Raw genomic sequence first — 25,282 nt, 5'->3', positions numbered from 1 at the left:
CTATTCTTCTTAACTCTCTCTCACTATCTATCTGCATCGCCGCTAACTTTCTGGCTGCTATTTTCGTAACTGAAACTAACATTCTATTTTGCTTGTACTATTACAGTCAATGTCACACAATGCACTACCTACGTACTACTTCTTTGGACAATGTCTGCATCATGTATATGGTGAGAGTGACTATTATTGTCTGTAATGTTTTAACTGTATAGAATTGTCTAGATGTGTAGTAATATATTTCAGTATCTTGTAGCAGTTTGTTCTTTCAACTTATTTTTTTATAGTATTTGTAATGTAATTTTTATTGTATTGGATTATACTGTATTTGTATTGTACTGTATGTGGACCTTTTCTCCCCGGCCCTCTGCTGAAAATGGGTTCTGTAGACCCAGTCAGACCATCCCCAGTAAACAAATGTCAAAAAAAAAAAAAGTCAAATTTGTTTTGTTTATTAGATTGTGGATAATACAGAGTTGGGAAGATGCGAGTTGAAGGGCAGTTTGAACCACTGGAAGAAGTCTCTTAGGACCAAACAGTGATATGCTTTATGGGGGAGGTTGGCTGCAAATTTTGCGACCTTGTAGCACTGCTTGAGCTTGTTTAGCTGAGTTAGTTGAATGTTTGTGAGTACTGGTGCTAAGTAGAGGAGAGTAGGTAGTACGAGGGTAGTGGCAATATGACATGTTGCACTGTTAGGTAGATAGATATGGCATTGTATTATAAAGACTGTGTTTTATCATTGTATGTTGAATGTGGAACGTTTCTGTAAACTCCTAGTACTTTGGTTTATGTGACAAGTTCTATTTTGGTATTGGAAGAGGTAATAGTGAATGACACTTTATTGTGGGGTGTTTGGGAGTGAAGAGAATTAGTTTTGTTTTGTTATGGTTAACAGTAGCTGGTAGGTATTCAGCCAGTTTTCTATAGCAGTGAAGGATTCCTGGGTAAGTTTTTGTAGGGAGTCAAGAACGTTTGTTGAGCAGATGGTAGAATCGTCTGCATACTGTTATAAGGTAAGCATTCTTACTGGTCAGATCAACGTCAATAACAAAAATGCGGAAAGTGAGCAATTTTACTACCTTGAGTCTGTTAAGATATGTAAATAGAAAAGCAGGTTAGAGAGGAATTGTCAAGACTAAGACTGGAGTGTTCTAAGAGTATGAGGGAGGGGGAATGCTTTGAATAGATTAAGAAAGAAAGCAGATACAAATTTACCATCATTTTTCTTTGAGTTAACATTTATAGTGAAGTTAAGGAGGGTGGTGGAGTACTGTGGTTGGGCAAAAATCATGCTGTGAGTACGAGATGAGTGCATTTTGTGTGAAGTAGTGTAGGAGCTGCGTCTGAATGCACTCCTCAAGTACTTTTGATCGGAGAAGAGGACGGCAATGTGTCTATAATTGCTATAATAAGTTAATTAGAATGACCTCCTTTATGGATGGGGGGAGTATGCAACATTTTTCCATAGTAATGGTAAGCAAGATTTATTGAATGAGCAGTTTATTAGAAATGAGACAGGGTAAGCTATGGTCTCTGCTGCCATTTTTAGATACTCACCTGGTAGATTGTCTGATGCTAGGGGGGTGAGGTTTAGTTTAAGTAGTAGTATTTTATGATAGCAGTGGGGTCTGGTTGCAGAGACAGAGTGTGGGGAATCATTTGAGTTAGCAATTTGCTCATGGTATTGTTTTGTTTAGAACTGTTGAGTAAGCAAGATACTGATTTAATAAAGTCATAGTTAAATTCATTAATAGTGTTAGCTGAGTTGTTAGGTTTGAGTGTAAGTGAAGGCCATTAAGAGTGACCAGGATTTAGAAGCTGATTTATGAAAAACCAAAATAATTTGGGATTCTAATAATTTTTATTTTGGAGGTTACTGTAATATGTTTGTCTAACTTTGTATGGTATTTGGCTCTGTTTCTATGCTTTCTGAATTTCTTATAGTTTGACTGAATTTTGTTTATGGCTGAAGTTTTCCAGGCAGCATCTCCAAGTTTCATGAGATGTTTTGTGCTTTTGGATAACCAGGGGACAGGATTTGACTTAACTCCCCCCCCCCAATTTAGGATTTTTAGTAATATATTATTGAAGTGAGATGAAGCACCATCAAGTGACGAGTGCTTTAAATTAGTCCAATTGTACTGTTTTAAGTGTGAGATGAATGTGTCTTTGTTGAAATCTGCGGGATTATGAGTCACATTAAAGTGGTAGTGGTTCTGGATTTTTGTTTGCTTCCCTATGGAAAATATAGGGAGAGTGTTGCATAAGGAGATTCAGATGGTTCTGGAGTTTTACAGATTTTTCCTGGCATAGAAATGAGTACATCCATGATCTCCAAAGAAGAATTTGACCCCTGTTTGCATCTTAAGTTGGTTTTGGAGGAAGTCATAAAATATTAATTTGTACTTATTTTGTTCCTCTGATGTTTTTGACTTTTAAAACGGACTTATTAGTGGCCACTACCTCAGGTGATGAGCTGGCTGCCACCCTGAGGTGAAGGGAATCTGAGGAGCAGGCTGTTCTTTCTTCATCTACATATTTTTTTGGCAGAAATGGGATTTTATTTTTTCCTCTCTGCAATTGACCACTAGCTGTCACCAGCTCCTATCCTCATTCAGTGGGCCTCCCGGACCTACGCTAGCCTTAACCTGACCCCTGACTGAGGCTGGTGAGGAGATCGAGGATGCTGGTGCAGTATAATACAGCTTGTTGGGGATTTTGCCTTAACTCCTGCCGCTTGCATCAGCCTTGCCAGTTCCATGATGATTCCTTCAGTTGGTGCATGCTTACTTCCACGCACATGCAACCTCCCAACTAAGTAGCTCACCAGTCACATAGCATGGAACTGTCCAGTCTTTTACACTATATTCTACAGTGAGCTTAAGCTCTCCTTGTTCACCCAGTATGAGCAAACTGACATCAACAATTCACTGCCATCATTCCCCTGAGATCCCTCCCACACACCTGTCGTTAATCAAACTCAAGTCAGCTGGGGCTCAGTAAAGGTTTTATCCCATGTTGCCATGGAGTCACTAGAAATGGGCTTTTATTAACATGCAGTATAGTAAAATAAATAACCCACTAAGGAAGTCAGCCTGTTGGTTTTGCCGTAAAAGCTTAATTCATTTTGAGCAGCCCTTAAACATATTTTCTAAAGCAGGATTTAACCGTGGCTTTTGTCTGTTGATCATAAAGGTGAACAATGTACTGCACGTCTGTTGAGTGTGTATGTCTTGACACTTGCTGAGTATATTGCTAATTTGTTCTTATCAACAGCAGGTTAGTGCCCATTGATGTTCTGGGGTGCATTCGCCTCCTCGTCCTCTTTCTTTATTTAAACTCAGAGTTGGAAACTGCCACCATTTATTGACATTACTCCATTCTTCATTTTATTGACATATTCATTGAACAGAGCGAAAAGACTCCAGCTGTCAGGACTCTGGCAGCTGACATTTTATTTACCAACAGTACTCTTCTTACGGGTTGTTGTGTCTTTCGGCTTTTCCCGGTTAGGGGTCGCCACAGCGGAACTCCAGTCCGCTAATGATTGGCAGTAGATTTTTACGTACCGAGTTGCCAGCCCTGACGCACAACCTTCAACGAAGGTACGCCCATTCACGCATGTCTCCACACAGAAGACGCTTTAGCTGAGAATCGAGCAGGGCGTCGTCTTACTGTGAGGCGACAACGCTACCGCAGCACCAGCACTGAAAAAAAAGACTTTCTGTTTTATCCAGTAAAATACAATCTAAATCAACTGAAAGGCATGGAAGCACATTCCAAATCAGATCCAATTATTCTAGTGATCAGTTAACTAAAAAAAATAAGCAAACATTAGTCCATGTAAAAAAATGGAAATCGGTTCTCTGCTTTGTTGATATAAAAAAAGGCTGTTTTAATTTCCCAGAGGAAAATATTTACAAGTTTTATAGGTTCATAGGTTCATACTAGGCTATCTGCCCTAGGGCATTTATAAGCCTAGCCAGAATGTGTTTGGCTTTCACCACCTATTTTAAATTTATTTTGCTATGCCCTTTTTCGAGGTTAGTATACTGTGCCTGTGTCTAACAGTGACACAGAAGTGATACCCGGGGTAAACCTACAATCTCCCATCCACTCATCAAGATTCCTCTTGAAGAGAATCAATGAGGGACGCTGCCTAACCTGGACTGGGATTTTATTCCAGAGTGAAGGGAGCCTCTGGGTTATGAATCTGTCCCTCCAGCATGTCCTATTTATTTCAGTGCTGAGGTTCAAGTCTCTCGAGCGTAGCTCGATGGGATTTGGATTTTCTGAGGTGCAGCATGTCCATTAATTCCGGGTTGGACATGGCTTTATACATCAGGCACAGATCGCCTCTGAACAGGCGGTATGCCACTGAGTAGAGCTGGAGTTTCTTTAACCGGGCAGCATATGGCATCTGTTTGAGCCCTTTGATCCTCTTGGTGAGGTACTTTTGGGGTCTTTCCAGTTGCTGCAGGTGTCTGGTAAGGTACATCCCAAAAGGGGCATTGTACTCAATTATGGGCCTGATGAGGGATGAGTAAAGAGGCACGATGACCTCCCTGATCTAGATGTGAATCCAGTCATGATTAGGTGGGCTATATAAAATGTTTTTCTATCCACTTTGGCCACGTGTTTGTCAAATGAGAGATTGCTATTAACTTGGGTCCCCAGGTCCCTAATTACTTCTTCTGTACTTAATGGATTACCACCTATGTGGTAATTTGTGGGCACTTTGTTTTTGCCAAAGGGGATGACTATACACTTTTTGGCATTTAGCTTGAGGCCATGGCTCTGGCACCAGTTGTCTGTTTCTATGAGGCCCTTTTGAAGGATGCTTGTGTCGGCTGGAGAGTCTATTATGGCACCCAGTTTGCAGTCATCTGCGAACTTGGTCAGCCACAGTTCATCCGTGTTGGCCTGTACCTCCGAGAAATATATACCGAACAAGAGAGGTCCCAGGACTGAGCCTTGTGGGACACCACTTGTAACTGGTTTGGAGTCTGACATGGCTCCAGCAATTCTAACCATGTGGGTTCTATCCTTGAGCCAGTTTGCAATCCATCTAGTGACATAGGGGTTTATATTTAAGCTGGTGAGCTTATCTATAATGCCCGAGTGGGGTATTGTATCGAAGGCTTTTGCGAGGTCCAGGTAGGCTGTGTGGACCACCTTCCCCTCGTCAATGGCCTTGATGACTGTTTCAAAGAAATCAACCAGGTTAAAAAGGCAGGATCTGCCCTTAACAAAGCCAAACTGGGTAGGATCCAGTGTCTGTAGGTCCCCAGTATCTTTATGTATGAGGTCCATGATGATCCTTTCCATAGCTTTGCAGACCAAGCTAGTCAGGCTTATGGGGCGATAGTTTCCAGGATCCGTTGAGGCACCACCTTTATGGAGAGGGACCTCTGTTGCTGTATGCCACTCTTTGGGCACATATCCTGTAGTAAGGCTGAGATTGAACAGTAGTTTTATGTTTGGGTTTAGCTCTTTTTGGAGTTCATGTAGGACGCAGCCCGGGACACCGTCTGGTCCCATTGATGCTGTGTTTTTTGCTTTGGAGAGGGCGGCTCTTACCTGAGCATCTGAGATGTCTGGGGGGCAGCACTCTGCTGGGATAGATATTTGTCCTTTTGGTGGGGAGGGGGGGGGAGAAGTTTGCACTGAACCTGTCAGCTAGGATGTTGGCAATGTCTGTGGGTTCAGTGTATTTTTTGTCATTTTGGACTAATTCTGAGCATATCTGGGAATTACCACCCAGGTTCCTAACATAACTAAAGAAAGCCTTGTGATTATCCTTAGTGTCCTGTGCAATTTTTCTCTCGAAGCTGGCCTTAGACAATTTTATGAGTGCCCGTAGTTTTTTGCTAATACTGATCAATTATGCCTTCCCTTTTTGGGATTTTGCTCTATCATTTAGTAGCTTCCTCCTTCTATTGTATAGTTTGTTTATGGCTGGGGTCCACCAGGCAGGACATCTGCCTTTGGAGGATTGGGTCTTGGTTTTATTTGGGATCGCATGATCCATGCATTCCTGAAGGTGTTCATAGAATGCGTTTATAAAGGATTCTGCAGTCTGGGCCGTATTTTCCACAGGCCCGGGGGCTTTGAAGGATTCCACCTCGGTTTTGAGGAGTGTGAAATTTGCTTTAGAGAAGTTTTTCACTGTGGTTTTCTGGGCAGGGGGTGGGGTCGGCATGTGAATATCCAGTGAGATTAGTTTATGGTCTGATCTTACCAGTGAGGGATACACTTATGGTCTGGAGCATAGAGTCCCCATGTTGGTGATGATCAGGTCCAGTATGTTTTCCCTCTTGTGGAGTGGTAACAAGTTGTTCCATAGCATTTGAGTTTATAAATTCTAGGAACCTTTGGGCTAGGGTGTTGGAGCTAGAGTAATGCTCCAAGTCTATGTTTGGGTAGTTGAAGTCGCCCAATATAATGGTGTTTGGAAAGACCTTCATATTTTCCAGTGTTCTCAGGAAGGCCGAGTGGGGTTCCTGGGTTTGGGAGGGTGGTCTGTAGCAGGCTATAAACTGGAAGGCAGTTTTACCCACTGTTAGTTGCACATGGATAGTCTCTGATGCTTCGTGCTTTGCCACCAACCTGGTGGTGTGGGTATGTTTGATGAATATCGATACTCCCCCTCCTTTTGTGGTTCGGTCCAAGTTTTGGGGCCAAAAAGCATGGTATGAGGTATAACCTGGTAGTGCTGGGGTGCTCTCGGGAGCCCTGAACCAGGTTTCTGTTACTGCACAGATATCGATGTTCTCCATGCTAAGGAGAGTTTTGAGTGCGTGCATCTTGAGGTTTAGACTTCTGGCGTTGAGTAGCATTACTCTTAGTTTCTTATCCCTTGTGATACCTATGGAGGTGGGTTTGTCTTTTGAGCCTTGCCTAAAAAAGGCACTATGGGGTAGCAAGAGCCTTTGCCAATATCCGAAAGCCCAGGGTGACAGGTGCAAGCCGTCCCTAGTGAAGCATCGTGGCTTGTCGAGCATATCATCCCAAGCTGACAGGCATTGGATCCCCTTTGAATGACACCAGTACTTAAGCCAATTGTTGAAATTGATCATCTTGTCTTCATATTGTGGCATCATTCTTGGTGAAGGTAAGATGCTACTCAAGGTCAGGGTCATACCGGCCTGGGCTACATGCTCAGTGAGCTCCTCTATGTCTCTTTTCATGTAGTCCAGGGAGGTACGTCTCAGGTCATTCACACCAGCATGGACAATGACTGAGTCATATTTGTACTTGCCTTGGAGTGACCTGAGTGCTTGTGTTATGTGGCGGATCCTAGCGCCCGACAGGCTGCTCACCGTGACCCTCTCCTTGTTCAGCCTGGTGAGCGGGACGTCAGTGTGCCTGATGATAGAGTCACCTATTACAAGTGTATCAGGTGTGTTGTTTAGTCTTAAGGGCTGTGACTGTTCGGCACACTGGCTTTGTGAGATACGTGTTTTGTTTTGGGGTAGCGGTTGCTTGGGTGTCTGCTTTGGAGATCTCTGCTGCTTAGGCAGATCTTTATTTAGAGCCTCCGAGTATGTTTTTGTGTGATTATGTGTTTGGTTTGCTGTCGTGGTAGGTCTATGTGAGACTGGAATTGTAGTGAGTGTGGTTTCCTTCTCCTCCTGACTGGTTATACCAGTGCTGAGTTGAGAGAGCTTAGCCTCCAGTTTGGCTATATGGTTGCATCTCTCACATGTGTTGGAATTTGTTGGGAGGAGGAGAGGGTTGTCTGTGTACATGAGGCAGTTGTAATATTGCCTCAAGATTCCCAGATTCACCAGCTGGACCGGAGAGGAGATTGACAACTGACCTTTGGACATGCTAGAATAATATTGGGAATTCCTTTATAATTGAAAACAAGGGCCAGTGGGAAGTGAGGGTGTAGTGCTTTTAATTTTTAGTGCTGACTTATATAATTGCTTTAGTGAGCAAGTGCCAGGTAACTTAAGTGCAATGTGTTACAGGTAACTTAAATGCAAAACGACAAACAGTAACTTTCTTTCAAGTGAAACAAGGAAATAAGTACAGTAAGCAATGCAGATATCACTAGTGATCCACAGAAGCTGAGAAGCCGTATTAGGTGGAATTAGCTGCCCAGGAAATAACAAGCAAACAAACAACAAGCATATAAACAAAGCTAGATTCAGCAGGCCTGGATCTAGTCTATGCTACAGCAAACAAGGTGTACCAATTTCAGTAAGATACAGTTCAAATATTCAGGCACTATAAACCTTTAACCAGAAATTCCCAGCTCAGAAGGGCAGAGTCCAGCCTCTTCTCCCACAAGAGTGCAGACCACGAACCTTCTTAATGTAAAATAACTGGCCTGAAGCCCAAGTGCTTAAACCAGAACTAATACACTTTAAGAATAACAGACACTGGGCTCTCAATCAGCAGTTCCCAACTTAGAAGGATGAAAGCTACCTGTCCTGCCACCACAGTGCATGCCACAAACCTTCCTAATGTAAAACAACTGGTCTGAAGCCCAAGTGCTTAATCCAAAAGACTTAGAATGATAGCTACACTTTAATCAAGTTACTACCAAGCAGTAATAAATACAATTGAATACTTTAGAGAATGCCTGGATTAGTGCTCAAGTTACACAAACAAAGCTAGATCCAGCAGGCCCGAATCCAGTCTATGCCACAGCAAACATGGCGCACCAACTTCAGTAAGAAGCAGTTCAGATATGCATGCACTATAAGCCTTTAACCAGAAATTCCCAGCTCAGAAGGGCAGATTCCAGCCTCTCCTCCCACAAGAGTGCAGACCACGAACCCTCTTAATGTAAAATAACTGGCCTGAAAGCCCAAGTGCTTAAACCAGAATTAATACACTTTTAGAATAACAGACACTGAGCCCTCAATCAGCAGTTCCCAACCTAGAAGGATGTAAGCTACCTGTTCTGCCACTACAGTGCAGACCACAAACCCTCTCAGTGCAAAACAACTGGTCCAAGCCCAAGTGTTTAAACCAAAAGGCTTAGAATGAGTTACACCAAGCAGTAATAAATACAATTGAGTACTTTTAAGATGATGCAAAAGTAAAATAAAGTAGGTAGAAACACAAGTACAGTAAAAGCAGATGAATTTTTTTTTTTCTGAACAAGTGCTGAGATCAAAGAAACAGATTTGAGTGATGAAACTAGAAAACTGGCTAGTTATAAGACGGTTAAGTTCCGTGTTTGGTATAAGTTGTTTTTTATCAGTTTACTAGTTTGTCTAAAAAAAAAACTAAGCTAGAAGGCTTCCCTCCAACACAGAAGGGCTTGGGGGCTCAGAAGCCTACAAATAGTCTATACCACTTAACAGGAAAGGCAGGAAACAAGCTTAATTTTTTTTTTCTGTTTTCCAGATGCTCACTTTGTACACAGTAGGAGTGCCTGAAATCAGAATATGATCTCACTGCACTCAGTTGAGTGAGCAAATGAGATGGGCCCAGGTGTATCCAAACACAAATTTACAAGAGGGGCGGGCAATTTCAAGGCCACTAAGATTAACACCAAAACAAAAACAGGGAGGGTGGGTGGGACTAACTGAAGAGCAGAGTCAAAACTTCCAGTTCAGTTAATAATCCTGCAACACAGTTAAAATCAATTTAAATACTGTAATTTTTGAAAAAAAAAGTGCAGATAAAGGTACTTCAATTTTCTTATACGTCCAGTTGAATACAGCTTGTTCTTAGCAAGCCAAACCTGAGGTTTTTTAGCAGAAAATATTTCTCACTGTACCACTTAAATAGGCAAAAACAGGAAATGAAAGAATGTGGCTACCCCCACACCCGTAATTACTAGCAAATAACAAAATTCAGCAAACACTGACTAACTTCCAGTTCAGTTAATATTCCTGCAACACAGTTAAAATCAATTTAAATACTGTATTTTTGGGGAAAAAGTGCAGATAAAGGTACTTAAATTCTGTTATACGTCCTGTTGAATACAGCTAGTTGTTAGCCGGCCAAAGCTGAGGTTTTAAGCAGAAAATATTTCACACTGTACCACTTAAATAGGCAAGGACAGGAAATCAAAGAATGTGGCTACCCCCACACCTGTAATTACTAGCAAATAACAAAATTCAGCAAACACTGACTAACTTCCAGTTCAGTTAATATTCCTGCAACACAGTTAAAATCAATTTAATACTGTATTTTTGGAAAAAAAAAATTGCAGATGAAGGTACTTAAATTCTCTTATACGTCCAGTTGAATACAGCTAGTTCTTAGCCAGCCAAAGCTGAGGTTTTTAAGCAGAAAATATTTCACACTGTACCTCTTAAATAGGCAAGGACAGGAAATCAAAGAATGTGGCTACCCCCACACACCTGTAATTACTAGCAAATAACAAAATTCAGCAAACACTGACTAACTTCCAGTTCAGTTAATATTCCTGCAACACAGTTAAAATCAATTTAAATACTGTATTATTTGAAAAAAGTGAAGATAAAGTTACTTAAATTCTCTTATACGTCCAGTTGAATACAGCTAGTTCTTAGCCAGCCAAAGCTGAGGTTTTTAAGCAGAAAATATTTCATACTGTTCCTCTTAAATAGGCAAGGACAGGAAATCAAAGAATGTGGCTACCCCACACCTGTAATTACTAGCAAATAACAAAATTCAGCAAACACTGACTAACTTCCAGTTCAGTTAATATTCCTGCAACACAGTTAAAATCAATTTAAGTACTGTATTTTTGAAAAAAAAGTGCAGATAAAGGTACTTAAATTCTCTTATACGTCCAGTTGAATACAGCCAGTTCTTAGCCGGCCAAAGCTGAGGTTTTTAAGCAGAAAATATTTCACACTGTACCACTTAAATAGGCAAGGACAGGAAATCAAAGAATGTGGCTACCCCCACACCTGTAATTACTAGCAAACACTGACTAACTTCCAGTTCAGTTAATATTCCTGCAACACAGTTAAAATCAATTTAAATACTGTATTTTTTGAAAAAAAAAGTGCAGATAAAGGTACTTAAATTCTCTTATGCAGGAAGAGAGGCTGTTTTTGGATTTACAGTCCTAAAACAAGCAAATATTAGCCCGTGTAAAAAATGGAAATTAGTTATCTGCTTTGTTGTTATAAAAAAGGTTGTTTTGAGTTCCCAGAGGATAATATTCACAAGTTTTATGCCAGAAAAAGAGACCGTTTCTGGATTTACAATCAATCCTAAGACATTTGTATTCTTATTATGAATGCTACGTCAGATGCAGTGACTAATTCACTTAAATGTTTGAACAGTACAGTTTAAAACAGTGAGTGAGAAGGTCACTGAAAAACCAATCGGTAAAAACAAAATGAAAACTCCAGCAAAGTTAGAACTTCCACTGAGTGACCTCCCAAACCTCTTGTATCAGAGTCACATGGGATATATGCAAATGATCCTTATGAACATCAGGTGTTTCTGCTAATTGGCAATTCTGAATGCCCATGGCTTGTTTCGTCGTTTTAATGGACAATTTCAGGCCAATAAAGTCAAACCCCACTAGCTTTGGATATGCATATTTCGGCCTTGTTATGACATCGTCAGCACAGCACAAGCAGAGTGTTTGACTAAGCATTAGAAACACAGGGCTGTTATACCCAGCTTATGTCCATTATCATTAGGGTCACTGCAAAAATATCCCAAACAAACTAAAACTTATTCCTTATCTTGAATTACAGATCAGCTGTTTCTTTGCTCAGCGGTCACTACATATCTTTTTCTCCTACTCAGGAGTCCGTTAAGTTCCATCCTGGCTGAAGCTGTGTGTCAAGTGCCAGCTACAGATTTACTTGTTAGGGTATATGAGCTGATAAATAGCAGCCCTTTGTCAAGCAGGTCTGAGGATGTCAACAGTACATTGACACATTTTTTTTTAAATTTCACTTATATACAATGTATATACTTTTACATTTCACAGGAAGGTAAGACTCACTACCTTTGTCAGTCGTACATCCCACAGAGGATTAGTCCTAATGAATTTGTAGTGATGTATTTGCCAGTTGAAGATTGCTACTGTCAGCTGTGGATAATACTGGAAGTCTGCTTTGGTAGGTTCATAGATTTGATAAACAACTTCAAGGTTTGTTGACCACTGAGGAGCTTGATGGCACAGTGTTGGAACTTACAGGTACCCATGTAGTCATCTAGTTCCTTCTTAAAGAAATGGATTGATGGTCTAAGTTTAACTGAAGAGAGGTATTCCATAGGAATGGGAGTCATTCATTTATGGAATTATTGTGGTTCACTATACAATCTGATATTCATTTTTCTTGATGCTGTGCGTCTTATTGTGTTGAAGTCGCATACAAGGTATTCTCAGTGAAGGGCTTCATATCAAAAGTTGTCCATTAGTGCTTTGTATGTTAGGCATAGGTCTCCTGATACTATTCCTTTCACAGAGGAAAGGGTCTTGAAAAAGTAAACAAAAAAAATAATAAAGGTATATAAGGCAGTCAGTGGATGATAGTCTAGAATTCATATAAAACTGATAGTACCACTAATCAACCTTCTTGTCATGGGAGGAAGATAAGCTGTTCCTCCTGGATGAAAAGGAAATGTTGTGATTCTCTTACAAGAATGAGAATATGACAGAGACTAGAAATTCATGACTAGTGAGTTTTGAATTCTTATTGATGGATTTTAACATAGTGCTGTGTTAAAGGATATCTAACAAGTTACACAAACTTGAAGCGAGTCCTAGTATGTTACCATGGGTAAATCAATTGTCATATTATAGGATGGAAATGGTTATAATAAATTGAATTCACTCAGATGAATGTACCAAGGGAGATACCATAGAGGTTAGCATTTAGGTGGACCTGTTCAGTGACCCAACAGAAGCCTAATAGGAAGAGTTTTGCTATTTTCCTTATATGAAGTCATGCAATAGCTTTGATACAGGCAACAGGACAGTTATAAACAGTTCCTAGCTTAAAAAAGTATGCATTGCAGTAATTCTAGGAGCTGTCAAATGTCAGTATACAGACTGGAACAGATAGCACACATTTATAATCGGACACTACTTGGCATTGATAATAGTTATTAAAGTGGAGCAGCAGTCAAACTTTCTAGTTTAAATATCTTGGAACTTCTACTTACAAATATGGCCGACTTATGTTCTGAACTAATAATGTTTCAAACCAGATTAGAATACAAGTATGACTTAACTCTATAACAAACACAGGGATAACAGTTCAGAATTTTGCTAAAGGAAGTTGCATTGCAGTTAATAGTCATGGTCATGGTCTGCTATTGAATGGAAATACACTTTCATTTTCACTTTGAGATAATTCTTGTTATTGCAGTCCTAAATTTCTTAGCCATAGCAATACTTCAACTTTTATAATTCTTACTTGCTGATTTTTTAAAATTCATGTTTTTTGTCAGTAATGATGCACTTTTGATTAAAATGTAAAGGTTGCATGGAAACTATAAAAAAGGTGTGTATCATTTGTATGTGGAAGTATTTGTAAATGCGTAATAAGAACTGCTAGATGAAATCTTATCTCTGCAATATCGGGTCGTTTTAAAATGTATGGCAAGCTTAAATAGAAAATGAATTAATAGAACTGTAAAAGGAAAGGAGTCCAGATGACCCAGCAATAGGAAGTTAAGGTAAAACTAGGGAGGAGGCGTATTTCTTTTTCAATATGCATATAGAGTTGCACAGCTGTACTGATTAAAGTATTTATTACCATGCTTGAACAGGGATCATGTGCAGCACAGATCAAAGTTTCAGTTTCACTGCTGCCTTTGTTACTAAATTCTCTCCTTTCTCTCCTCCTTGACAGAAACATTTCATGCTGTGTGTTTTGCTAGAAGCTGGAGGCTGCACTTCTAAAGCTGTTGGAAATCCTGGTCCAGACTGCATATATGTAGATCAAGCAAAGGCAACGTTAATCCAACTGGAAGGAATTGACTCCACTATAGAGGAGAGGCTGGCAGCACCTCCTATACCATGTCTGTCTTGTGCTGATTGGTTCCTCCCTTCATCACGTGACAAAGTGGATAGTAGTTCAGGCTCACCGATCTTCAGTAAAACACACAGTTCTCCTAAGTCTGCATCATCTCCAACAAGCAAGAGAGCCCTTTTTGGTGACTCCTTAAGGACACGAAAAGCAAGTCCTCCAAGGAATAGTGGAGGAACTGATAATGTTAGTGAAGGACTCACGGAAAGGGGGTCTCACAACACTAGCCTCAGCCCTCACTCAACACCCGATTCAATCCGAAAGCATGGACGACGAGAATCTCAGGGCTCTGGAGGTTCTGATGGCAGTGGAGGAAGTGGAAGCTTATTTAAGGTAATATGCTTGGCTCTGCATTGTGTTTGTGAGCATGATTGTATCAATATTTGATTTCTTTACATTTTTCACGAGGAGTAAAAAGCAGCCTAAATTTAGTATAAACAAGTCACTTAGGATGACTTTTTTATAATCTGAGTGCATCATTTTCCATATGTTGCTTGTGTTTTCTACTAATCAAAAAATCTATTGCACATCACTTTTTTGAAACCTAACCATTTTGAAACAGCATTCTCACATAAAGGTCACTAGATTCAACAGATAGGGACAGATTTGCTGGAGGAAAGATAGTATTTCTTCTACTCCCAGAAGCAATGCAGTGATGAATAAAAATATGTTCCAAAGTATTTCTATAAAGAGAGACCATGCACCCTTAATTTTCTGCTGAGTTCCCCAAGACTTTAATGTTACAGCCTTTACCAAAATAATTGTATGAATTGTTGCTAATGTTGAAACACAGCACTAGTTTAAAGAAGTGATACAACTCAGTTTTTGAACTCTTGTCCAGATTAATAGAAAAGATAATGCCATATTGTTTTGCAACTACATAAATGTCCGTCACCACAAATACACAAACACCAGGCTTAGAACTCAAGCAGTGATGAAGGTGAGCAACAGTACATGGATCTTGGAGTTCTATGTTTGTTTTTCAACACTTCCTGTTCTCTGCACTGCTTGTTGGTATGAACTTCTTAAATCAGTACTTCATTTATTTATTTATAGTTTGTTGACCGAGAAAGCCCATTGGGCCGAAAATGAGCCTGTTTTCAATGGAGGCCCAGGGAGAAAAGCTCCATATACAAATATTACAAAGCTAATATCAACAAAGTTAACAAGTAAAATACAATTTTCAAAAACACAGTAACATATAAGACAGAATAATACCTTTTGAGCAAGATGTAACAAAGCATTGAATGAAATTAAAACACAAGTATTTTGGAGTGCAGGCATATATGCACTCATAGTTTCATGAGGTGATAGGTAGGAAGATTTAAAGGAGAGTAGAGCAGTGAGAGGTGAATAGGTTGAGTTATGAGAAAGGAAAAAAGGGGGAGTGAGTGAAAATGAATTGAAGGGAGCCATTGGTTGAGTTTTGAGAAAGGAAAAAAAAAAGGATGGGGAGCAGAAATGAAATAGAGGGAGTCAGGTTGGTTGAGAGCATGAGCATTCCCACTAAGAAGAGAGATGGGAATGGAGCATGATCTTGAAGGTGGAGTGATTTTGGGTGATTCGAATGTGGAGGCGAAGTGAAGTCCATAGATGAGCAAGGGAAAAAGACAGGAGAAATTGCCCTGGTGTGTGTAAGGGTTTATACACTTTGAGGAGGTTCTGGTTACTGGACTTGAGTATTCTGTCAGGATGATGCAAGGTGAGTATGGAGGAGAGGGAAGTGCAGTTAGTGGGTTTGAAAATGAGTTTGTTAGCAGTTAACAGTTGAATGTAAGAGAGATAATGGTGGAGTTCCGGCCAGTTCAAGGAGGTGGAGTACATCACTGTGGTGGGAGGAGGATTTGGTCCCGGTAGCAAACTTAGAGATTTTATTGTAGCAGGATGATAGTTTTGACTTTAGGGATGATTGAAGGTTGGTGAGGAGAGGGGCTTCATACAAGAGAGAGTGGATGAAGTAGGAAATTGAGTGTGTGTGTTTGGATGAGGGAGTGAGATAATGGCTGTGATGATACAGCAATTCCGAGCTTTTGGTGTGTTTTCTTAATAATAGTTTGTATATGAATGTCAAACTTTAAATGTTCATCAATGATAACACACAGAAGTTTTGTATGGGAGACTATTTCAGTGGGAATCTTATTCTGACTGACTATGGAGAATGAATTTTTATCGATAGCGGTATTTTTAGATGGAGTAAAGATTATGATTTTGGTTTTGGATGCATTGAGAGTAAGGTGATTTTTCAGCATCCAAGACACTTGGTACAAGAGAAGGCGTTTTGTTAGTTGCTTGAGTTTGGGGAGGGATTGAGCATAGCAAATTATGGTGGAGTCATCCACATATTGAACAAGTTTGGTATTAGGAATGCACTGATGAAAATTATTAATGAGATGTTAAAAAGTAACGGACCTAGTATTGAGCCTTGTGGAATTCCTGTTGGGGTGTGAAGGAAGAAAGAGGTACTATTGTTCCACTTGACAGCTTGTTGTCTATTAGAAAGGTAATTGGCAAACCAGTTAATGGGGGGGGGGGATTGTGAAAGAGGTTTGGACAAAGAGAAGGTTGTGGGAAACTGTATCAAAGGCCTTTGATAAGTCTAGGAGAAGGGTAGATACAATGCTGCCAGAATCTCAGGTGCGGTTGATGATGTGGATGGACAGAAGGGCAGTACTATGTCCAGGTCTAAATCCATGTTGAGTAGGGGAAAGAAGTTGATTGTTTAGGAGGTAGAGAAGGAGTTGCAAGTGTATGCATTTTTCAAGGACTTTTGAGATAGGGGACAGGATGGCTATAGGACGAACGTTGGAGATTTCAGTATTTTCCTTTTTTGTGGAGGGGAATGATGAACGCTTTCTTCCAGAGGAGGGGTACATGTGATTCTTTGGTTTGAATGGTTGATAAGTATGGTAATGGGAAGAGCTATGCCATCGGCAGCTAGCTTGAGAAAGTTAGATGGAAGGTTGTCTAGGGCATGACAGCATGGATTTAGTTTTAGTAGAAGTTTTTTATGGTGTGTAGAGAGATGGGTTGTATGGTAAAGGGGGGAGATGAGTAGTTTCAGTGTCAGTGGGACTAGAGTTGAAGGTGTGAGATTAAGGTGGGGTTAGAAGTGTTATTAGAAAATGATGTGGTGAGCTTGGCTATTGAATCAATAAAGGAGTTGAACTGGGTAGCTAAGATGTGATTTGGAGAGTTACGGTCAGGGCAGGGATTGTCTTTTATGTCAAGAGGAGAGAAGAGCAGATAACTTCCTGAAGCTTTAACCTTATATTAGATGCCTTCATCACAAATGTGACCTGATATTTCTGCTGTTTTATATAAATATTTTTTAAAAAACTAATTACTAGACCTTGATTTTTTTTTTAGATTAAGCCTTTTCACTTGGAATTTTTCATATTTGTTTTTTTTTTTTCATGTTAGTGTTCTTGCTGTTCTGGACAGCCACTTACAACCACTTTCAGACTGGACACAAGTACTGTTACTGTTTGGGGTAAAACTTTTAAAACATGGAGCAGACAATACTGTGCCTAGTAGTTAGACTGAGTTTATGGTTAACGTGCTTAAGCCTGCAGCACCTTTTTTGTATACTTCTGGTTAAAACCCATAGCTCCTTACAACGTCCAAATCTTTTTTCATCTGACTACTTTAAGTTGCTTAGAAGTTAATAAAAAGCAGTATTACAAAAGGCAAGGATTTATTAACAAAACAACACTAACTGTTAATCTAGGATGTCAAGCAGTGGAGAAATTAATCATTGTTTGCCAGTTATCCTTATTTTCATATTTATGATCATAATTTCATAACTGAGAGACCTGCATGCTATTGAGAGGCATGGTGGGAAAAACCATGGTGAGAGACTAGAAAATACATTTTCAGTGTCCATTTATGTCATACTGTTATTGAGATATTACTAGTTTGTTAGCAAATATGAAAGTAATATTTTCTTAGGTACTTAATATTTCAAAAACCAAGCGACTTACAAACTTCCGTATGGTATCAAGTTAAACCTTCGATGTTAAAGAAAACTATCTTTGATATTTGTACTTTGTTGCACATCTTGAGAGATATTCAGTGTTATTTATATTGCCAATTATACAATTAAGCATATGTTTTCATACTTCTGTAAAAATATCTAAGTAAACGTACTCAGAGAAAAAAGTCTTGCTTTCACATAAAAGCTTATGTCTGGTTAACCTAAATATTCTAACAGTATATATCAAAGTTGCACATTTTCAAAGATATGACAAGTTGTCTGCAAAAGTTTAGCAACAAATATAATTCTGGGTTTGTGTGACTTAATAATATATTATGGTATTTATGGAAAACTGCGAATCCACTGACTATTAGCACCATCAGGAGCACTTACTCATCACATTGCTATTTGTACAGTTTTTAATAGCTTTTATAGTTCACAAAATATTTATATTTGTTTATCTTATACTTTTAAATGGATTTTTCAGAAAATGCTCTCGAAGACAAGATGTGTGTAGGCTGCTAAAGATGAAAGTCACACCACACAGTTATTAATGAGTTAACACTTTGCTGGATATTCCCACTAGAGTTTTTAACAGTGTTGCTTTCACTCTTAATCAGAAAACGGCAACAATTTTACTCTTGTGACAATAAACATAGTCAGTCCGTTATTAATTCATATGAGTGCAACATAAAATCAGGTTTCATTGTAGACTTAAAGTTATTTTTTAAAGCTTACTACATCCTTAGTTGGGGTACTACTTCCTAATATCTTTAATCAGGAGAGTACTTTTCTCTTGTATTGTTTTAGGGATCTTCACATGCAGAAGACAAATGGTGCACTATAAACAGGATTATGATCAAGTTTCTGATCATAACTGGCTTGTGTGTTCGAGACATGGATGCCAAGAAATTCACTCTTGAGGTGACTCTTGGCATCCATGTGGAGAACACATAAGAAAGGGTTATGAATGTAGACCCATTCATAATTCTGTGTAGTGCATGGAGCTTCATCTGCTCCATGTACTACTAATTACAAAAGAAAAAAGCCCCAAGTGTTTTGCCCTTTTTTCAGTGCCATAAAGCACTTGGTGGCACCGTCAGAAAGATAGCATAACAAGTTGTCTTATGTTAAGGAAAGTCAAGGCCAGATTACTGGCACAAACAATAGGCAAACAAATCTTTTTTTTAACTCTGAGGATGTCTTTTGCTTGCCATTACTGGAAAATTTAACTGCCTAGTGCCGTACTGTGTCTTAACAACTGAAGCAGGGGTGCTTAACAATTGTTAAGATAAAATCTCATGCTATAGAAGTGCTTAACTGGTTTATCGTTTTTGTGATATCAGAGCATAATCACCATACTGCATGCACTACGTTATATTTACATACATCTTCATAGGTTCATAAGTCATTACTAAGCTAGTTGCCCGTGTGGGCCATTTTAAACTTAGCTAATTTCCCTTTGCAAGGTGAGAATAAAAACTCTGTACCTTTTGGCTTGGAGTTAAACACCTTAACCATTATACCAACCACCCAAAATCTCCACAGTTAGTTTCAAAATGTGAATAACTGTGGATATTACATTTGCTTCCACAAATATAAATTTACTGTTCACTTTGTAAGCATTTCTTACTTATCTGTAGTGTCCAAACTCAGTCATAAACACAAGCATCACAAATTAATATTTTTTAGAACATTATCTTCAGTCATATTGATTTGCAGAGTAAGTTCAAGGAATGGTGTTATGTGATTGTAGCAAATGATGATTGTCATTTTGTTCATAAAAGCTACTAAACAGCAGTTCAGAATGGCATGTCTTTCTTCTAGTACTGCTTATTTGCCTTGCAGGTTTAAGACTTATTTAGTTTTTAAGCAGATGAGCATCCCATGTTATAAGTTGTAGTAGCCACATCATTACAAAAAAATACATGAATTTGGAAGTGTTTTACAGATGCAGCATGTTTTATGTCCCTCCATCTGACAGAACCCATTGGAGTAAAGGTGTCCCTGTTGATGCCATAGTTGTGGCAGCAGCCACTAGAATTTATAGGAACTCAACTGGGTACTGCAATTCAAGTGGTATCTTTCCTCTTTATCGCATCACATCTTTGAGAAATCATATGTGGGACGTGGTGTCTCATTCATCCCCTCCAGAGAAACTAGTGTTGCAAGCTCTTGGGTCAGTGTCAGCTGCCATTATTCTAGTCCCTCTAACAAGGTTCTTCATGCAAATCCTCCAGTGGACCTTGGTGGTACAGTGGTCTGTTCTTTACCAGCCTCTGTCTGTTCTCATAAAATTCACTCCAATTTGCCAATATCATATTCAATGGTGGACCCAATCAGGCTACATGTTTTTGGGCAGGTGGTTCTCTTCCTCCCCCAAAAGCCACATTGACCACAGACGCTTCCCAACTGGGATGGTGGGGGCATTTCAAGAGAATAATGGCCCAAGGCACGTGGTCCTCCTTGGAGATCAAGTTGCATATCAATGTCATAGAAATGAGAGCAGTCCTAACATTACAAACCTTTCAGAATGTTCTCCCCCTAGGAACTGTAACAATACGGGTTCACTACTAAATATCAAAATTCCACAATCCCGAGACTCTGAATACCGATGACCGAAATCTCAAAAAATGTGAATGGAGATTGCCGTACAGTGCAGAACAGGAGCTTTGCCATTCACTCCACTGTAGTGCAATCTCAGAGTTGGTATATTTAAGTTGTAGGGAGTGTGGGAGGTGCAGGGGGCTTGAGCCCCCTGCATAAACGTTAGTACAGTTGGTTTTGTGTTTTACTTTTTTAGTTCGAGATTCAGCAATCTCGACATTCTGGTCCTCTGTTTTCAGAGTCTTGGGATTGTGGAATTTCAATATTTAGTAGTGAACCCAGTGATGCACACACACATGTCAGTAGTCTGGTACATCAACAAATAAAGAGGAGGTTTTTCCTACGTGTTGTGCAGAAAGACCATGAGGGTCTGGGAAGGGGAGATTTCTTTAGACCGCTTTCTAATCACAGTGCACATACCAGGGAAAACCAATGCACTGGCAGACTCAGCAAGTCCATTTTGATTATTTACGAGTGGTCCCTCCATCAGACAATAGCAAATGTGGTTTTCAGCCATTGGGGCCAGCCTTGCTGCAACCTTTTTGCCTCTCCCTTCAACAACAAGATGCAGCAAGTACTTCACTCTGATACCCCCTCCGGTAAAGTCACCGAGAGATGCTGTGATTCACAGTTGAGCTCCAAGTTTCCTCTATACCTACCTCTTTCTCCCACTGATTCCAAAGTTTCTACAGAAAGCAAGCAGGCTGAAGAGCTCAGTCATCTTCATTGCTCCCTCCTGGCCTCTACAGGTATGGTTCCCCTTCCCGTGGTCTCAATTGAAATATCCTCCTTGGATACTGGAGCCCACTTGGGGTCTCCTATCACACCTATCAGGAACTCAACATCCCAATCTCCACTCCCTCAAACTAACCACATAGTTTCTCCACTTCCAGTAATTGTAAGACTGTCTAGGCTCACTTCCCCAGTTCATGACATTGTCTTGGCTTCCCAGAAATCCTCGACCAAGAAAGTCTACAGAAGCAAGTGGAGAAGGTTTTCTATATGGACTTCCAAAGAGAATACTGACCCTTTCTCAGCTCCTACTTCAGCCACCCTTCTTTTCCTCTTCACTGTTTTTAAGGAAGGGGCCAGTTTTTCTAATATTAAACTTCACTTAGCTGCCATATTCAACGTCCATGCTGGGAACGAATCCTCCTCTTTGACAACTTCCATATATGTAAAGCTTTCATGAAAATAATTTTTCTCCTTAGACCTCCCAGTAAAGGACCCCTCTCCTCCTCGGGATCTCACAGAGGTCCTCCAAGGATTGACTCAGAAACCCTTTGAGCCTGCAAACAGATATGATATGAAGTTTCTTGGAAAACAATCTTTTTGCTAGCTATCACTTCAGCAAGAAGAATTTCTCAGCTCCTGGCCTTATCTGCTAAGCCTCCTTACATTATTTTCCTCAAAGATAGAGTGTCTCTTGTAACCAACCCTTCTTTTCTGCCTAAAGTGGTCACGGAGACTAACATTAATTAGTCCATTCATTTGCCAATTTTCTTTCCAAATGTTATTAATAGCGTATATATGCTTCATCTTATCGATGTTCATAGACAACGTTTGTATTTTTACAGAACAAATCAATACAGGAAGTCTGATCAGTTGTCTCCTTTTCCCCTTACCGCTTAGGTTAAGCAGTTGCCAAAATTACTCTGACTAAGTGGATTACGGATTGTATTTCACTGATTTATTCTCAAAAAGGTTTGGAATTGCCTTATCCTCCTAGGGCTCATTCCACTAGATCTGTGACTACCTCCTCTGCGTTCTCATCAAGAACTTCCATTGACAATCTCTCTGCTGCAGCCACCTGGTCAACGGCTTATACATTTGTTATGCATTACAAATTGGACATTGTCTCCAGAAGCAGAGGTTCCTTTGGATCGACAGTGCTCTGGCATGTTCTTCCTTGAGGGCCTCCCAAGACTTCTGTAGCTGGAGACTCTGACCCATTTGTGAAGAAGAATGAAAAGGACAACATCAGATTTAGAAAAAATCATTCCAAGTGTATGAGTGGATTCAGGAATGACCAAAAGATCCAGTATTTCTTCTGTTTATTGCAAGACAAAACACATAAATGCTTTCACAGTATAACTGCTTCTTCAGATGTGATAAACCAATCAGTTACACATCATTAAATACTAACCACAATTACAAATGGCCAGTCACATAACACTCTGACTTAAAGGTACCATACATTATAAAACTTTATAAAAATGCATAAAAAAATACCAGAATTAAAATAAAACTTATATATACATACAAACATAAATGTATATGGAACATAAAATACATACATATAAAGACTATACAACAACTATAAGACTTTACCTAAGCAGCGGTCTAGCCTTAAGCATGTGTTTAATAGGAACTTTGTCATTGAGGCTATGTCCAATTTCCCCCCTTAATCTAATAATCCATTTGGCCTCAAGCTGTTCATTTAAATTCCTTACATCCCCTCCATGAATACTTTTGTATAGTCTACCAGTGGCCATGAATTTAAAACTATGTTCACTGCTGGTCTCTGTAATATGTCTGGCTAGGGCATTAGAAACACTCAGTTTACTAATGTGGTATACATGTTCTTTTATCCTATCTTTTAAAGCCCTGTCCATTTTTCCAACATAGAATTTCTGACATAATGAACAGTATGCTAACTATACGACATGCATAGAATCACATGTAGCATGAACATTGAAAATATATTTCTTGCACTGATCTGGGTGCATAAAAGTCCCTGTAGTATCTATATATTTACATGCTGCACATTTGCCGCATGGTTTAGTGAGTTTCACACTACTAAACTCAACATTTCTCCTAGGATAGCATAATTGTCTTTTCAAGGACTGCATGTTCTTAAACAGAATTTTGGGCTGAACATCTACTAATTCCTTAATATCATCATCAGTGGTTAAAACGGGCCAAAACCTTCTGATAACATGTATATAAGAGTTATTATTAGAATAATGCAAGGGCACCTTCAACCTTCCTGCCTTCTTAAAGATGTTCCCCTCAGTGTTGGCAATATAAGTTTCTAAAAATATGGTTTAGCTGTGCTACCTCTTAACTGTGTGACTTCCTCTATGGCATGACCAACTTCATGTTCATCATATCTTTTGTCAGCAAAAAATTTAATTACGTTATTGGTTTGATCAATAAAATCGTGATCAGCTACATTTAATCTGGATGCTCTGAAAATCTTATTTTTAACCACAATCTTGAAAATATGTGGTGGGTGCATATTCTCACTAAATACATTATTACAATGACAAGGTTTCCTAAACAATTTCATTAAATTTTACCTTTATTATAAATCATGACCTTGACATCTAAAAAATCAATGCTCCTATTCAAAAATACTGAAGAAAATCATAAAAATGTACTCAAACTGACATATTCCTCAAAAGCATGGAGCTCTTCTAAAGAGCTGCCCCATAAAATGAATATATCATCCACAAATCTACGATGAAATAGTGTGGACCTACTGTAGGGGCCCTTGTATAACAAGTTCTTGTTCCCAAACAGCCATAACCACATTGGCATAGCTATTGGCACAAGATGTGCCCATAGTTACTCCATTCTTCTGCCAATAAAAAACTTCATTGAAAACAAAAACTTTGTTTTCCAGATCACATTTTAGGAGGGTACAATATGTCTCAGTTCTATCAATATTAAATCCGGCATGTTTATTTAAAAATTGTCTAACACTATTAATAGCAGCATCATTGAGAATTACTGTAAATAAGGACATCACGTCAAAGGTAGCCATAAATACACTAGTCTTGAGATCTTGCTCTTGTGTAATAGAAAACAAGTCAGTCAAAAAGTGTCAAGTATCTTTCAAAATATAAGTATTCAGATTTAAAATGAGTCTCAGAGCCTTCTCAAGATAAATAGACAAGGGCTTAGTGCACCAATTATCCCCTGCCACTGTCGGACGGGTCTATATTAAATGAATGAAAATCCATTACATCGAATACCAAAACAGTGACACGTATTACTCGAACCGCGAAAATACCGAACGCACTAAACAGCAAAATTTAAAATATCGAATGTTCATAGTCAGCCAACCCCACCACCCTCTACATACTACCTACCCAAATAAAATAAATAAACCACATACATACACTAACCAAACTCTACTCCTAACCCTAAAGTTAAAGCACCAAAATTCAACTTCTAACCCTACACTAAAACCCACATACACAACTGTCTATGCACTATTCTTAACCCCTCCCTAACCCTAAGATCCATAAGTACCGCACACTTCCCCTACGGAGATATACCCAAACAAAATAAATAATACACATAAATGCATTTAACAAAACCCTACTTCTAAAACTACACTAAATCTTACACACATTACCTATCTCTGCACTTGCCTTAACCCGCACCCTAACCCTAAGGTCAGTAACTATCGCACATTTACCTTACGGAGCTATACCGCAAATGGGCCAACCAAAACACTTCGACATTTCGAATTTTGCGGCTTTGCATGTTCGATTATGTATTTTGCGCAATACGTGTCGATTTCGTATTCGCGTAAATGGAGTTTCGACAATCTAATAGGAACCCCTGTCGGACGTAGGGGAGGATGAAAAGGGTCCTTGTAGTTTAGGTAAACCCTGAATAATAGGTATCAATGGATTATCTATGATCAAATAATCAAACAGGGACTTATCAATAATATTTCGAGTTAAAAGACCCTTTAAAGTACATCTAACACTATTTATCATATAGTCAA

At 39.3% G+C, this 25,282-nt stretch overlaps 1 protein-coding gene across 2 annotated transcripts in view; it reads left to right on the top strand.

The window, feature by feature from the left end:
* The window catches only part of INTU (inturned planar cell polarity protein), a 1,478,455-nt gene that overhangs the window by 1,132,613 nt on the left and 320,560 nt on the right, over window positions 1–25,282 (top strand). For both annotated transcript variants that reach the window (XM_044061672.1, XM_044061671.1), the window contains exon 12: window positions 13,782–14,291. In XM_044061672.1, the coding sequence (XP_043917607.1) occupies window positions 13,782–14,291 (510 nt within the window). The remainder of the gene's footprint in view (window positions 1–13,781; window positions 14,292–25,282) is intronic.

This window comes from Protopterus annectens, chromosome 2.part0 (assembly GCF_019279795.1).
Source record: "Protopterus annectens isolate FY-2018-M chromosome 2.part0, PAN1.0, whole genome shotgun sequence".
Taxonomy (NCBI): domain Eukaryota; kingdom Metazoa; phylum Chordata; order Ceratodontiformes; family Protopteridae; genus Protopterus; species Protopterus annectens.
This window is presented reverse-complemented; position numbering and strand designations above follow the sequence as displayed.